Genomic DNA, 15,884 nt, shown 5'->3' on the forward strand with positions numbered 1-15,884 from the left:
ACATTCTCTTGCAACACCAGCTGAATTGCAGCAGCGTTGCCGGCCTTTAAGGAAGGTGTATGCGTTTTTTTTAAGGTATCCATGTCGTATCGTCCCGGAAACACCGCACAAGGAAGCTCATTCCACAGCTTTGTAGTACGTGGAAATAAGCTCCTTGAAAATAACACGCAATCGCAAATGTGGAGGACCACCACACATCCAAATGGTGGGGATGATATCCTACACCTACTTGTGGCATGTCGTGCGAAGGTGGAAATCGGCGGCAGGAATCAAGTGAAACAGCTCTTGCCTTGCTCTATTTATGACGCCCAGCTTCTGCGAAGCCAATTAGGCTTTGCCCTCCAGAGATGAGAGATGCTATTCAGGTCAGCTTGGCTAGTATAGTAAATTCGTAATAATTCGGATGAAAATTAATTAAATTAAAATTATTTGATGTATAAAACATGTGCCTATGTGCAAAAATACTTGGAAAAGTATACTAGATAATGTATTTTTTTTATTCCAAGAGACTCAACTATCCGAGCTAAGTGATGTAAAGTGGCGAGAAGAGATAAAGTATATCTAACAATTGTTGTGGAGACCATTTTTTTGTAATTTCGTTGAGTCATTGTAAATAATAATTGAACAGATTATTTTTTAATAAAAAAGCCATTATAAAATTTAATATATCGCTAAGCACCATAAATAATATCTAGGAACCATACCAGTGATTATGTAAAATTGGTTTTATTTGAATTGTAATTAGTTTATTAGGTGGGGCTTATATTAGATTAAAATGTTTTTGTCAAGTTGATATAAAATCTTTAATTGCTTAATAGACTTTGACGTCACACTGCGTTCAACCAATACCATTGCGTTTCGATATTTTATATTTCACGTGTATATATTGTATTTTCGTTGAATTAATATTTATTATTCAGCAAATATTTAGTAAGAAAAAGCTATTTAATTTATAATCAATAATAATAAAGATTAACCCCCTCATTCATAATGGTCCGCTAAATTTAAACAGCCGCTAAGGAGTGTTTTTTCTCATTCTGATATAGGTCAATAGAAGAAGACAGAGTGAGAATTAGCAATGCTTTAAGTTAGCTATACTATTATAAATAAGGATGTAAAAAAAATCAAATAATAAATATCAGTTACATGCGTACACCCCCCACATTATGTCTATTTTTAAATAACCTAATTTTCGTTTCACCTTGGGCATGGCTAAGCCGCTTCTGTTTTTCACTGAGACTCAGATACCATACTTTTGCATTCCCTTTACCTTTACACCACGGCCTGTTTGTGCTTTTAGGTCAGGAGGTATATTAACTATCTCTCGGGAATCGTGTTCCGTCTTCAAGCTGGCCCCTGAGTATATTTTAGACATGGCAGTACTTGGTTGAATTATATTCTGTGTATACTGTATTATTGCCGACTGGCAAGAATTTTATGGAAGCCGCCATTTGTATTAGTTTATGACGTCATGGGCGGAGTTTAGTTGAAGATCGGATTTGGATTCGGTTGGCGGGTGCGGCCATCTTGGTGTTTAAGTGACCTGGCGATTTGGATTTAGTTAGTGAAAAATCGGTTGTAATCCACAATGTCGGAAAGGGAAGACAATGTGTACAAAGCTAAATTGGCCGAGCAGGCTGAACGTTACGACGGTAAGTTCATATTTCGATCGTACCTTCTCAAAGTAGACCGAATTTTCTTCCTATCATCGGCGACAACTGAACGACGGTTTCACGTTATATTAAAATTTCTATGTAATCTAAACCCATGTTTTATCTCTCGCAAACATGAATATCTATCATACTATTTGATTCAGGGATTTATCGAATACCTATGCCATAGTTTTAAGTTAAAAGTTAGGCTTGGTCAACGATCGATGCGTCATATGCCGGTGGGATGGCCTTTACCTTACATTAACTAAGCTTGTTACCTATCGTAGATTGCTACATCCTGGACATAATTTACGCTTTAAAATCGTAAAATTAAAATATGTCTATACTAAGTAGAGAAGTAAAACAAAGTACGTAATCTCAGCACAAAAAAGCGATCGATGTCATTGAAGTTCGTTGATGCATGTCGTTCGCTAGGAGTATAGTTAATGAGAAATTTCTAGATTTGAGGTTTAGCAGTGGTGAAAGGTCGCATTGTCGATGAGTTTTCACATTTTATTATGTTTGGCTCAAATTTTAATGAATTTTGTATAGAATTAATGACATTGTTAGATATAATTACTTATCGATGATACCTTTATTTTTATATATACATATATTTTCAATATTGTACGAGATTAATCTGTTTCTTAAAAAAAAATTTGAAACCGTAAATGAACAAGTATCCATCTTCAGAATTATGGTGAATTTTGAGTTTGACTCAAGTGTGCAATAATTCCAGAAATGGTTGAGGCAATGAAAAATGTCGCCTCCCGCAATGTGTCGGACAATGAGCTCACAGTGGAGGAGAGGAACCTGCTGTCAGTGGCTTACAAGAATGTTATAGGAGCCCGTCGAGCCTCCTGGAGGATCATCTCTTCTATTGAACAAAAGGAAGAATCTAAAGTATGTTGCTATTGAACATAATATTACACTGTTATGCCAAGCTTATGCAACAATTGCAGTGATCTACCTCTTAGTAGCATAGTTTACATTTTTTACATTATGTTGTAGTTTAAGAATTTCTATCTCTTAATTTTTCATGTGAGATTCTAAATTGCTTATTTTCCATCTTTTTCATTTGATTAGTATAATTTTGTGTTACCTATCTAATTACATTTTAATCTGTTTGTTGGCTATGTTGATAAGTGATACATGACAAATAATCAAATGTGATGCTTAATTACTTGTTGAATAGAAAGAGTATTACAATATTTCAATGTCACAGTGTTTAAGAGATGTACCTATTTATGTTTATTTAACAACAGATGTCATTTGAATAGTTGCATGAATTATGCATATGCATTAAATATGCCACAAGCATTCTTTTATTTGTAATTGATATTCAGGTAGAGGATTTTATTCCTTGTCAGATACTTTTGAAATAAATGAAGACCATATTATGTTTAATAATTAAATGTAATTATTATAGTAGGGATTCCTTAAATAGAGATCCCTCTGGGGTCGAAATTGATTTCCTAGGTGTAGTCATAAATTAAAATCACCACCTTTTAATTCACTAACAGAAGTTCTTGTGTATAAGTTGTGTTACATCAACTAAGTTTTTATAAGAATTACTAATATTTCAGTAGGAAGTATCATTGTTGTACTTCTAATAAGTCAGTTGATAAGTGTGTGTCACATCACAACATGTAAGTACTAGTATACTGAGTAGCGAAAGTAGGAAAAATAAGAAGATATTGGAGTTTTAAAGTAATTTGAGCATGGATCTAAGTTATCAGTTAATTTTGGAAAAGGGGTCCAAAAAAAAATGTTGAAGTTGAGTTTCTTGTGCCATTCTGAGGCATACTTTGGGTGGTAGTTTGTGTTAAAATGAGTGAATTTGGTAGTAAACTCTAGTAAGCTGTGTGATATTCCTCGCATTTGCATCAGTACAGCTCTACACCAGCCAAAGACACAGCAAACAAAATATGTTTTATAATTTTATCATGGATATTGCAATACTTGATTCCAGAACAATTAGAATTTAATTGAGTTTCATGCACCCATTCTAGGTCTGAGGCACATTATCTCAAACAGTTGGTAGTTTTTGACATTAAAAAATTTTAATTAATATTTTATGAACAAAAATTATGTTTTAAACAATTTTGATTTTATTTAATCTTAACATTGGTATTAGTTTTTATGAACATATGAATGGTGAGTGAGATTTTTTAAAATGTCAAATCTAAAGGATTATATATACACAATTGTTGTTGAAGTCTTTTTGACTGGGAATATTTGAAGACTCAGACTACAATGGTCAATGTTATTGTACGGTAACTAACTACAAAATGCTGAATTGGTAAGGAAGATCACCTAATAAATGAAACTAGGAAAGTAGCTGCTGCCCCATTTTGTTGAATGTTATAGTTATACTAGCTGACCCAACAGACTATGTACACATAATAAATAAAATACATTTTACAATTTTTTATGACTTTGTCAATAACATTTCACAACATCAAGAATTATTTAGTAAAATATGTTCACTGTGATTATAATTAAATTGTTTCACAGCAGAACTGTCAAACCATGCGTCCAAGAATTGGACATATGTCCATAGAAAATATGTCCTTTCGTATGTACAGAACAATAATTATTGGAAATAGTTTTTATTTATCCTATGTGTCAAGTCGGTTAAAAGGCATTTATTTTCTCAAAATTGATTCCTTTAGAATTATTTTTGATATCATTTCTAATACTAGATACTACTACGGAAACAAATGGCGCTCTGAGAGAGAAGCGGCGCAAGAAACTCTACCAGCATTTTTTTTTGCACTCTTTTTAACAAAAATATACAATATTGCACTGTCATTGCTATTGCTATAAAATAATCATGATCTAGTCCCAGGCTGTCCGATCACTTAGATATTCAGCTGTGGAGTAATAGGATTTATGACAGAGCCATTTTTTAATGCTGACTCATAATCTAACAATTTAAAAAAAATGACAAAAAAATTTGGTGTGGACCACCCTTAACATTAATAGAGGGATGGAAAATAGATGTTGTCCGATTCTCAGACCTACCCAAAATGCACTCAAAATTTCATGAGAATTGGTCAAGCTGTTTTGAAGGAGTTTAACTACAAACACCGCAACATGAGAATTTTATATATTAGATTACAATATTATAAAAAACTGTAATCCCCATTGAAATCTGTTCATTAGTTTAGGGAGTTGACTGGAAACAAACATCAGGTCACTGGATTTATATTTATTAAGATGTAATAGTAATCTGCAATGACATGGGAAAAAACTGTCTCTATTGTCTTGTCTGCACTGTAATCACATTATTTCTTTGAAAAATATCTGTTTTATAATGTTTTTGGTTTCTTACACCTAACTGTGACAGTGGGATTGGTCTGCTTTTGGTTTTTTGTCCCTCCTAAATATAATATGTTCTACTTATATCAACACACAATGAGATTTGAAGAATGTGCAACCAAGTTAAGTCTCAATGTCAATTCACATGCAATTTATCTCAGAATGTAGTTTGCTCTGACAAATGCACCTTCACCTTTGCATAACTTCTTAGCTCTTTACTTATGATATATATTTTTTTTAATGAAAATAAGGGACAAGAATAATTACAATGCAGTGCCACCCAGGATTCTTGAAAAACCCAAAAACTCTGAGGGGCATTACAACTACGCTCGACACCTTGAGACATAAGATGTTAAGTCTCATTTGCCCAGTAATTTGACCAGCTATGGCACCCTTCGCACCGAAACAGTAATGTTTACACATTCTGCTTCATGGCAGAAATAGGTGCTGTTTGTACCACACCCATTATCTAGCTGGCATCCTGTGCAAAACATTGAAACAATGTTTGTAAGGTAAAATATATTTATTTGTTGATGTATTTACCTTTGTGATATCTATACCATTCTATTTTGTATCTCATGGAAGGTCATTTAAGCATCTGTGGTAGATCTTTAGGAAACTTACTAAATGCACTTTTTTATTGCTTGAGAAGAATTTTTTGCCTAGTAACAGTGAACATGTACCTTTACTGGAGCCACATGTGGTCTTGCATTATGACTATGTGGATTGTAGGTACCATTAGGTAACAATTAGTTGAAAAGTAGGGTAGTACAATATCTGTTATTATTGCTTGACTGGATCTGATATAGCTGTAGTGAATTACACAATGAAGTGACCACAAAACTGTTCACTTTTCTAGGGTGAAGGCTCCCTATAGAGAGGGGGGTATCATATCTAATCAAATCAGAATTATTCTATTATGCCATATAAAGTCACTTGTGACAAAACATAGAACTTTAATGAGAAGCAGTGGCGAGAAAGTCATTGCCATTGTTATAAACCAATATTTCGAGCGTCATAATTTGAATAAATATTTTAATTACAATCTATGTAAAGTAATGCAACAAAAATACTCACACATACTCAAACTTACATCAGTAAGTTAAAAATATAAAAAAAGTAAAGTAAATATAAAAACACAAGGTTTACTGAGTATAGTAGATGCATCAATACTATACTTACGAATTATGGGAGCAATATATAACTTGACCTGGAGTCCTGTATTCCGCAATTTGACGTGGAGTCAGCCATTGCTATTTTCACATGCCATGTAGACCTATCAGTTTAGGTTAATACTGCCAAATATAATGAATTGTGAATTGGAAGATGTCCACTGCTGGACAAAGGCCTCCCCCAATGACCTCCACGACGATCGGTCTTGCGCTGCCCTCATCCAATGTACTCAGACGATCCTGACAAGATCGTCGGTCCATCTTGTGGGGGGCCTACCAACACTTCGTCTTCCGGTACGTGGTCGTCATGTACAGTTTCGCATTTCGGCATGTGGCAAGTGACAATTACTAAAAATGAAAAAATATAAATTACTTTGGTTAATGTTCGGAAAATCTTAGCCCATCAAAAAGCGTTTCACAGAGAATTTATAAATGTTATTTCGTAGCAGCAATAATATGGATTAATCAATTACCAATCAGGTTCACGATTCATTGATTCTTCTGACACTACTGTTAATGTATCGAATACATTGTCTTATTAAGGAATGGTTTGTTTTTAGAAAGATTCCTAGTGCAATAGCATTAATTGGTAATCAGTATGATCCGTTTATGATGTACAAATAAGTTTACATTGCCTCCGTAAAAGCCGGTCGCGGCGTAGATTGACAATGTGTGACTAGTTGCATCATCAGGTAAACTCTGTGACGCACCGGCTGATGACTCACACCGTCGTCTGCCGCGGGGTCAAGTCGACATATGATACGTTCTATTAACCGTGTCATTTCAGAGCATGTTGCGATATATCATACACATCCTTGCGGCTGATATCCGATTCCGACATACGTAATTTTATCTCGTATGAAATTTACTTCACCTGTGATAGCATTTTCTTTGTTTAACGCGAGTGTTACACATTTAAATAAAAATGATGTGGTGTCGTGGGACACCAGGTAGGAACGAAGTTCCTTCGGCTAATGTAGAATCGACACAAATTGCAAAAAAAATCGTTCTAATATTGCTATAATCGTTATCATATATTAATATAATAATATTGATAATATATACACTACTCGCTTGTGTATGCGACTGTCGCGCCTGCGTACGTCTCATTTAACGGTTTTATTCCACGCACTTTTCCACTGATTTTTTCTTACGGTTTTACTATCACATTTTTTTCAGTTCGGACGCGCAGAAAAATCCCTATCCCCTCCAAGCCTGCCGTAAGGAACTTCGTTCCAAAACTCTTAAAGGATTAAAACTCGTTTGATTGTAACTGTTTCGTAAAAGTTACATTTTTATTTTAGTTAAACCAACGTTTCAAGATCCAGATGTCGTTTTCAGTCCCCCTGGAAAGGTCAGAAAAAACAGTTACACCCGTGATTTTGAGGGCAAAAACGGATTTAGTTAACTAGGTCTCATCTTTGGGTAAAGGCGTTTCTCCTAGATTTTATATGGAGTATGTGGTATCGGGATTGCTACAAACAGGGGTGTAGTTTGCATACTGAGAATGCTATTCTGTATTTATATTGACCAATCTTAAAAATATGTTTATCGTTATACTTAGAAGGGACTTTCCCAACCAACTTAATATACGTTCATTTGTGGTGTGCGACAGTATTTATAATCAATGTTTTTTACTTAATTGATCTTTTCATGTAAGCTGGATACGTGTCATAGTCCGGGATCCCATAAATAGAAATAAATAAAACTAGCTTTTAGGGGTTTGTATTATTTATGGTCCTTGTTCGAATCATCCTCTCCCTCATCATCCTCCCAATGAGTCCGATGACGAAAGAAGAATTATTGATAATTATCACTCACAAAACTTACTTGCACTTCTAGTCTCTCAATATTAATAAGATTATTATATAAATGTAGTAAAAACAATATGTAGTATTTCGTGCGTTTCTGGGTTGGTTAGGTATGGTATTTTAATAATTTCTTAATAATAACTTTCCTTTATATCATTCTATAATTATTACAATTTCTAACTGATATTGCGATAAATTCATATTGTTTCAAGTAAATTTATATGAGCTATAGTGTAAGTACAGATTTTTTTGATACAACTTGACAAGTAGGTACAACCTTCCAATTTATTACAAATTTTTTTTAAAATACGATTTAAGATGACTTTTTACACTTTTAAAATATAACTGATTAAGTAGTATTATCTGTTTTTTTATATGATGATGCTGTCTTAAGGCGACACTAAATGCCAGCGACCTTGAGCGATATGAGTTCACGGCTGCCGGCCCGCCATCTATGTAACAAAGCCAATATTTTCAAAATAATTGCGTGGAAAACAGTTTATATGCTTACAATCCTCGTTAATCACTACTAATCTGAATAAATGAACCTACACAAAAAAGTACAAGCTATAAGAATAACTTTTCTGAGAGAAGTACCAAAAAAATGCGTCACGCCATGCCAAAAAACTTGTTTAACTTCAAAGAAATGTGGTTGTTTAAAAAGTCTCGGCAGTGTTAACTATAACCAACAGCAAGCATTAGCAATCTACAAATAAGACTTAAGGATATGTGTAACAGGATTAAATAGTGTTCATAACTCGAAATGCTATACATTCACCACAAAACTTGTCTAAAAACACCATGTTTGCGCCTTAAAACTGTAAAGTAGACTATATACAGGACGCATATGTGTGACGTAACGGTAAACAGTGACCATCTTACGCAAGACTATATTTGTTTATATTAACATTAATCACATTATGAAGTAAAAACTAGGGCGACAATGTATAAATAAGTATATAACTATTATTAATTGTAAAGTAATAGTTATTTGCTTAATCAATCATATATATATATATAAGTTAATCGATATAATTTTTTATTAAAAATGTAAATTTTAAATTTTATATTATATTTACGTTATAAAATATTTAATTCGTGTAAATTAATTACGTGAAATGATACATAAGTGTCGCGCAAACACCAATAATAAATCTGTACTGAAAATTAAGTGTTTGTTTACGCAATATGGTAATATTGTATTTTATTTTGTCACAGGGTGCGGAGGAGAAGTTGAGCATGATCCGCGCGTACCGCAGCCAGGTGGAGAAGGAGCTGCGTGACATCTGTTCTGACATCCTCAACGTCTTGGACAAACACCTCATCCCCAGCTCGCAGACCGGCGAGTCCAAGGTGTTCTACTACAAGATGAAGGTGAATATGGAGAAACTAGTTCAAATTACAGACACTGACTAGAAAAAGGATATTGCACATCATTCCATTCCATTGTAGGAAATTTTGATTGTATCAGTTTAATAATTATTATCATGTATATATTCTTGGTTTCCTGAAGCTGGTAGAGTAGGTATGGCATTGTTATTTATTTTAGTAAATTTACTTATATACTATTATTATTACGTATTGCAATTGGGCTTTTAGTGTTAATAGGCCTGATTGATTTACTTTTCTATTGTAATGTTTGGTATGACATCACCAATAAAATTAAATGAGACAGTTCCTGCTTCAAATACTAAACAGTAGTAAGAGTAAACAGATCGCTACAAAGCTATAAGTGTGCACACAATACACCTACTTGCCTTTATGATAATTAAATATATATAACACAGAAGTTAAGGAGGATTTGAGATGCTGATGCCACTTTATCAGTGCCCCAATAGATCATATTTTGAAAGGGGTTAAACTGTGTCATGTCACATTGCAGGGTGACTACCACCGGTACCTCGCCGAGTTCGCGACGGGCAACGACCGCAAGGAGGCGGCAGAGAACTCGCTGGTCGCGTACAAGGCCGCCTCCGACATCGCCATGACTGAGCTGCCGCCCACGCACCCCATCCGCCTCGGGCTGGCGCTCAACTTCTCCGTGTTCTACTACGAGATCCTGAACAGCCCCGACCGCGCGTGCCGGCTGGCCAAGGCTGCCTTCGACGACGCCATCGCCGAGCTGGACACGCTGTCGGAGGAGAGCTACAAAGATTCCACCCTCATCATGCAGCTGCTGCGGGACAACCTCACGCTGTGGACGTCGGACATGCAGGGCGACGGCGAGTCGGGCGAAGCCGAGCAGAAGGAGCCGAAGGCCGAGGCGGAGGACCAGGACGTGTCGTAATGCCTGCGCGCCGCTTATCGTAACTAAATTATATAAAATATTACATAGTATCGTCTCGTAAGACCCGCCCTCGCGACAGCCACTCCCGCACCCTCCGCCACACTCCGCCACCCGGATAACAGTCAGTACATCGGTACATCGCTATTGCATGTTAGACGTAACAAATCGGTTGTTAACAGTGATTGATCTCTCGGTGTCGTTCGTCGTCGTTAGCTTGTCTCTCTCGTTCTCCGGTCGGCTAGTTGTTACTTAGTGTCTCTCCTCTGTGGCTACTTTCTAAGGGAACTGTAAATTTTCTAAGTATTTTATACCGTGTGTAAAATGTTCGTATTTAAAGAGCTGTTGAATCTTAACGAAGCACTATAGCGACGTGTATTTATACTGTACTAGTGTTTGCTGCAGGTTACGTTTGGTTTGGTTCGGTTCGGTTGTTGCACAAATAGTTGGAGCGTTCGTGGAACTGGGAGCTCTCGCTCGGTTCGCTTTAATTACTTACGAGTATTGTGATAGAGATTTGTATATTTAATTTATTTTATAATTTCGCATATTCGTCGATACGTCGTCGTGTCGCTATCGGTGTATGAGTGACGGATGAGCGGCAGCGGGCCCGCATACATTCCAGCCGTTGGTGCCCGCCCCCAGTAAGATATTAGCGTTATTATTATTTGAATTTGTAATATTGCATATATTTTTGTTAATTTATCCGAAAACAAATGAATATACTGATGCAATTAGCCTTAGTGTTATGCAATATTGATTTATTACCTACCAATTACTGAAAATTTATTGTAAATGACAGTGTAAATCTAATAATAAAATTCAAAAGTCCACACCATGTTTTACTTTATTTGATTTGACTTGAAGAACACAGACTGCTGTACAATGGCTCACTTTCGACATGAATAATTGCTAAATGTCCTTCAACAATAGGAGGCAGTCCAGAAGTTTTCAAAATATATGGGTATATATGTTGGTGCTGGTGTGTATTAATGTAACTAATATTAAAATAATATCTGACTCCTCCAAGACCTAGCCAGAATATATATTATGGTGAAAAGATTGGCAATGCGAAAGAGTCAGCATATAGTATAGAATGTATTAGAACGAGATAGACAGACGAGACCACCGTACATCCGTACATGTTATCTGCCTGTAACAGCCTGATGATTGTTATTAGCGCAACAAATTTCGCTTTTAGAAAAGACATCCTAGTAGTAGTATTGTAACATTGGGTAAGAGTGGTTCGAAATGATTACGTGTACTGTACCTGGATGTAACTCGTCCAACAAAGAAAATACACATTTAATATGTAAGTACGACTTCAAATACAACAAATGCTGTTAAATGTATTTTAAAATTATTCCTTAAGTCTTACACACTAATAGATAGGACAACTAATCAAGTTGTATCACATTAATACTCTGGATGCATAGAAATTCGAATAAAAATATAACCAATTACAAAAATTTGTACTATTTTTAACCTAGTTTTTGTTGCTAAGGTTTGACTATCGGTAACATTTTATCGATATTTCCAATTCTTAAGTATATTATAGTTTAAACTGAATGCATGTTTAGTTATAAAGGAAAAAAATAATCTTATTCAACTTCTCTCATTATATTTTAGGTGTTTTTATTATTCAAATTTTTCCGTACTGATTCATATACAAACTCATAATTTGTAATGAGGACACCTGCTTCCGGTTCCAAACTATATTGAAGTGAAAACTTCTTTATCATCGTTGTGATTTGAAAGTCGATGTAGTAACGAAAAAGAGATAGATATACATAAATTAAATAAATTCATAAAATTTAACGTGGGAGAAAATTTGATAGAGGAAGCATTATAGTGTTGAGATTGTCTTATGTATGACGCGGGTATACCTTAATATATTCTGACGTCATTCGTACGACGTATTATAACATAGACACCAGGAGAACATGAATGTGGTAGCGGTGATAGTTAGCTTTCATAGCGATTGAAATCATGTGTGATCCTAGCAACATGTACCTACCAGGACTTGATACGCAGTTTAGAGGTTCATGCAAAATGCACATATTAAAATTACTAAACAAGTGTTGACCCGGCAAACGTTTCTTTGCCATAATATAAATTAAGTACCCGCCCATTGTATGAATACCTATGTATGTAGTGAAATGTCATTTGTATTGCGAATATAAAGGTATATAAAAACTTCTTTAGCGTCGTTGTGTGAAATTTAAATTGTACTTTATGGTGGGTGCTGGTCTCACTTCTACTACGTTTGATAGTGCCACAGTTCGACGGACAGAAGATGGCCGTTGGGGCAGTAAATTCCTCGAATGGCGACCACGTACAGTAAGACGCAGTGTTAACAAGATGGATCGATGATTTGGTCAAGATCGCCGGAATACGTTGGATGAGGGCAGCGCAGGATCGATCGTCGTGGAAATCTTTGGGGGAGGCCCTTGTCCAGCAGTGGACGTCTTCCGGCTGATGATGATGAATGCGTTGTGATCAACAGTCTAAATTTGTAACTAGTGAACAAATACGGATTCGGTTGTGGCACACGTCGGCCGCTAAAGCCGCTCCGCTCGGTTCTTGCGTTGTGATTGAGTCTAAAATTATTTTAGCGACCCGCTAGTGTACAAGTGCCGGTTCCCTTTTATATATTATCTTCGCGTATAGAATAAAATCTACAGTTCGACGCCTTTATTCTGATACAAACAATACAAATATAGTTTGTATGCATACTAACTAGCACTATATAATTAGGAACATTATACAGTTAGTATATTAGGAGAATAAAAGCTAGTTACTTAGGCCACTACAAAGTAAACACCAGTATATTTTTTATGTAAGAGAGCAAACAGGCAAGTGGCTTACCTGATGGAAAGTAATAAAACCTGCCACCCATGGACATCAGCAATACTATAATAGGTTGAATGCATTTTCGGCCTTTGAATTGAAAGTGTGCTCGAGACTTATCGATTCGGGGTAAAAGGAGCCGGCAGTTTTTATGGCGAATATTTCGCAAAATTGGCATTAACCTGAACCACTCTTCGAAGCACTTCCCATGATATATGTTGTAGAAGATCCAGAGAGAATCCACTCTACGCAAAGCTAAATAATCTATTTATTTATTAAGGAAACAAACAGATACACTAAGAACACAAAAGAATACAATTTTACAGACATGACAACAGAACGATAAGATAAGTAAACAATAGAATATTTAGGCGAATACACAGTATTATATAAATCAAGACACAGACAGGGATATAATAATGGATAAAGATACAAGGTTTAAGGTAAGGACAGTAATAATTGTTGTTTTAACTTAGTCTTAAATGCAGCAGTAGACGAGTGCGAAAACAGGTCGACATTAATGTGAGAATCCAAAGATGAACACATTCTGTGAAGAGGCGAGCGAAACCCAATATTGGTTCTTGGAGTCGGTAGGTTGAAAGTTCTGTGCGTGCGTAAAGACCTGGCAAGAACATTGAATGTCAATAGCTCGAGAAGTTCAGGACAAGCTAGTTCATTCACACATGTTTTTCTTAAGGTGACACAAGTCTATTAAATGACGTCTTTGGCTAAGTGAAAGTAAATTGTATGTTTTTAAAAGTTCATTGTAGTTGGCCCTACCACAATACGATAGTTTAAAATGCGTAAGAATTTCTTTTGTACAGCCTCCAGTTGTGTAACATATATAGCATAATGGGGATTCCAGATTAGACAGGCATATTCCAACTGAGACTGCACAAGCGTTTTATAAAGGTAAATATATGTGGCTTTATCTTTGAAAGGTCTGGTGACACGGGTTATGAAGCCTAACATTCGGTAAGCTTTATTAATAATTATGCCCATATGCTTGTCCAAGGTTAGTTTAGGGCCAAGAAGGACCCCAAGATCCCTGACAGAGTGAACAGATTCAAGGGCATGGCCTCCAAGGGTGACGTTGGACGTGAATATATTATGGGTGTTTCTAGTAAAGATGACATGCTGACACTCACTATAATTTAGAAATAATTTGTTTCTTTTGCTATAGTCGTCGAGCCTATACATACGATACAGGAAGATCTTGATCTTCCTGTATCAGTGACACATCAGAAGGTGTAAGTATCTTTGTATATAACTTTAGATCATCTGCATAGAGTAAATAATTGCAGTGTAAAAAGAACTTCGATATGTCGTTGATAAATAAAGAGAAAAGCAACGGCCCAAGGCAATCCTTGGGCCGTTGCTTTTCTCTTTATTTAGCCCTGGGGTACGCCGGATGTCACTAATACTTGAGATGAAGTAAATTCATTTATAATCAACGATTGAACACGATTATGTAGGTAAGCTGTAAACCATCGCAAAAGATTTCAACACTATTGACAACTTTTGTAAAAGTAATATATGGTCAACTTTATCAAATGCCTTCTGAAAATCTGTATAGATTGTGTCTATCTGATGTTTACTATCCAAACCGCTAAAAACATAATTAGTAAAAACATGGAGATTAGATAGAGTAGAGTTGCCTGTTGCCAAGCCATGCTGTTGGTCTATAACAACATGCTTTAGGCAGGAATAAATGCTTCGGTGCACTACTCTTTCGAGGACCTTAGGGATTGCGGAAAGGATTGAGATTGGGCGGTAATTTTCAACATCACTCTTAGAACCTGACTTAAAGATAAGCGTTATAGAAGATAATTTCCAGCAATGAGGAAAATCACCACCGGAGAGACATTGAATAAAATCTGTAGAGGAATACTTATTGACCCGTATGTGCGCTTGAGAAAAACTGGCCTAATTTGATCTGGGCCAGGACCTTTATTAGATCAATCAAGCCGATAGGCGCGGGCGATGACCTAAGTGTCGATTATTCAGTAATTCCTAATATATACGCCAATAATTTCTTGTAGTTATTAGATATGTGCATTGTTTTTCATTTTTGGACTCCTATTAAAGTATTTGCCGGTCTGCATCAGTAGTACATTAAAATATATTCACATCCCTAAGTGACCAAACTTATGAAGATATTTGTAATACCGTGTCGTTATTTTGATCGGTATCGATACATTTCCAGCATTAGTTACCCAACACTTACAATGCAGAAATAGACATTTCTCATGATTTACATTGCTCATCTATCTAAATCGAAGGTAGACTAGCAGTGAATGCACAAACCTTTAGATAACAAACTACCAGTCACTCGATATTTTGAGATGACTTTCTAGAATGCTTCGCAAGTATCGGAGCATTAAGACTAGTTTGGAAGGCGATACCAATCCAAAACTATCTAAGATAAAAGCGATTTACTCGAATTTATGAAACGTGCAGTTATTGATAGATTGACAGATGACCGTTATAATCTTGTAAAAAATGGAGAAAGTCTAAATCCACTACGTTTTAAGCAACTATTCCCTTTAAACTTAGCTGGATTATACTTCGTCGTCAATCGCCTTACGGCCATTCCCAATATTCATTCAATCTCCGGTTGTGGCCTACTTGAGATAAAAAATCGTAACAATCGTTGACTTTTCTGTCCCAATAAACTTATCGACGGTAACTCATCCGTACACGCTGTCTGTCAATGGGAGGACGTATAGCTTACCAGGGATATAAGTTTGTATGGAAATTGCAACAGTGAACTGGCGATAACAATGACTTA

The 15,884-nt window shown here is 35.8% G+C and overlaps 1 protein-coding gene across 1 annotated transcript; it reads left to right on the top strand.

The window, feature by feature from the left end:
• The first annotated feature begins 1,453 nt into the window (after positions 1 to 1,453).
• Positions 1,454 to 11,076, top strand: LOC126971334 (14-3-3 protein epsilon). Its single transcript, XM_050817622.1, has 4 exons — positions 1,454 to 1,652; positions 2,392 to 2,555; positions 9,178 to 9,333; positions 9,842 to 11,076. The coding sequence occupies exons 1-4, from the start codon at positions 1,589 to 1,591 to the stop codon at positions 10,244 to 10,246; spliced, it is 789 nt and encodes a 262-aa protein (XP_050673579.1). The 5' UTR covers positions 1,454 to 1,588; the 3' UTR covers positions 10,247 to 11,076.
• The last annotated feature ends 4,808 nt before the right edge of the window (positions 11,077 to 15,884 follow it).

Source organism: Leptidea sinapis, chromosome 1 (assembly GCF_905404315.1).
Source record: "Leptidea sinapis chromosome 1, ilLepSina1.1, whole genome shotgun sequence".
Classification (NCBI taxonomy): domain Eukaryota; kingdom Metazoa; phylum Arthropoda; class Insecta; order Lepidoptera; family Pieridae; genus Leptidea; species Leptidea sinapis.

Bases quoted from the DNA above. Each gene is read 5' to 3' on its own strand.
- LOC126971334 (XM_050817622.1), top strand. From the start codon at position 1,589: ATGTCGGAAAGGGAAGACAATGTGTACAAAGCTAAATTGGCCGAGCAG. The intron at 1,653-2,391 runs GTAAGTTCATAT...CAATAATTCCAG, and splicing joins GCAGGCTGAACGTTACGACG to AAATGGTTGAGGCAATGAAA. The intron at 9,334-9,841 runs GTGAATATGGAG...GTCACATTGCAG, and splicing joins TGTTCTACTACAAGATGAAG to GGTGACTACCACCGGTACCT.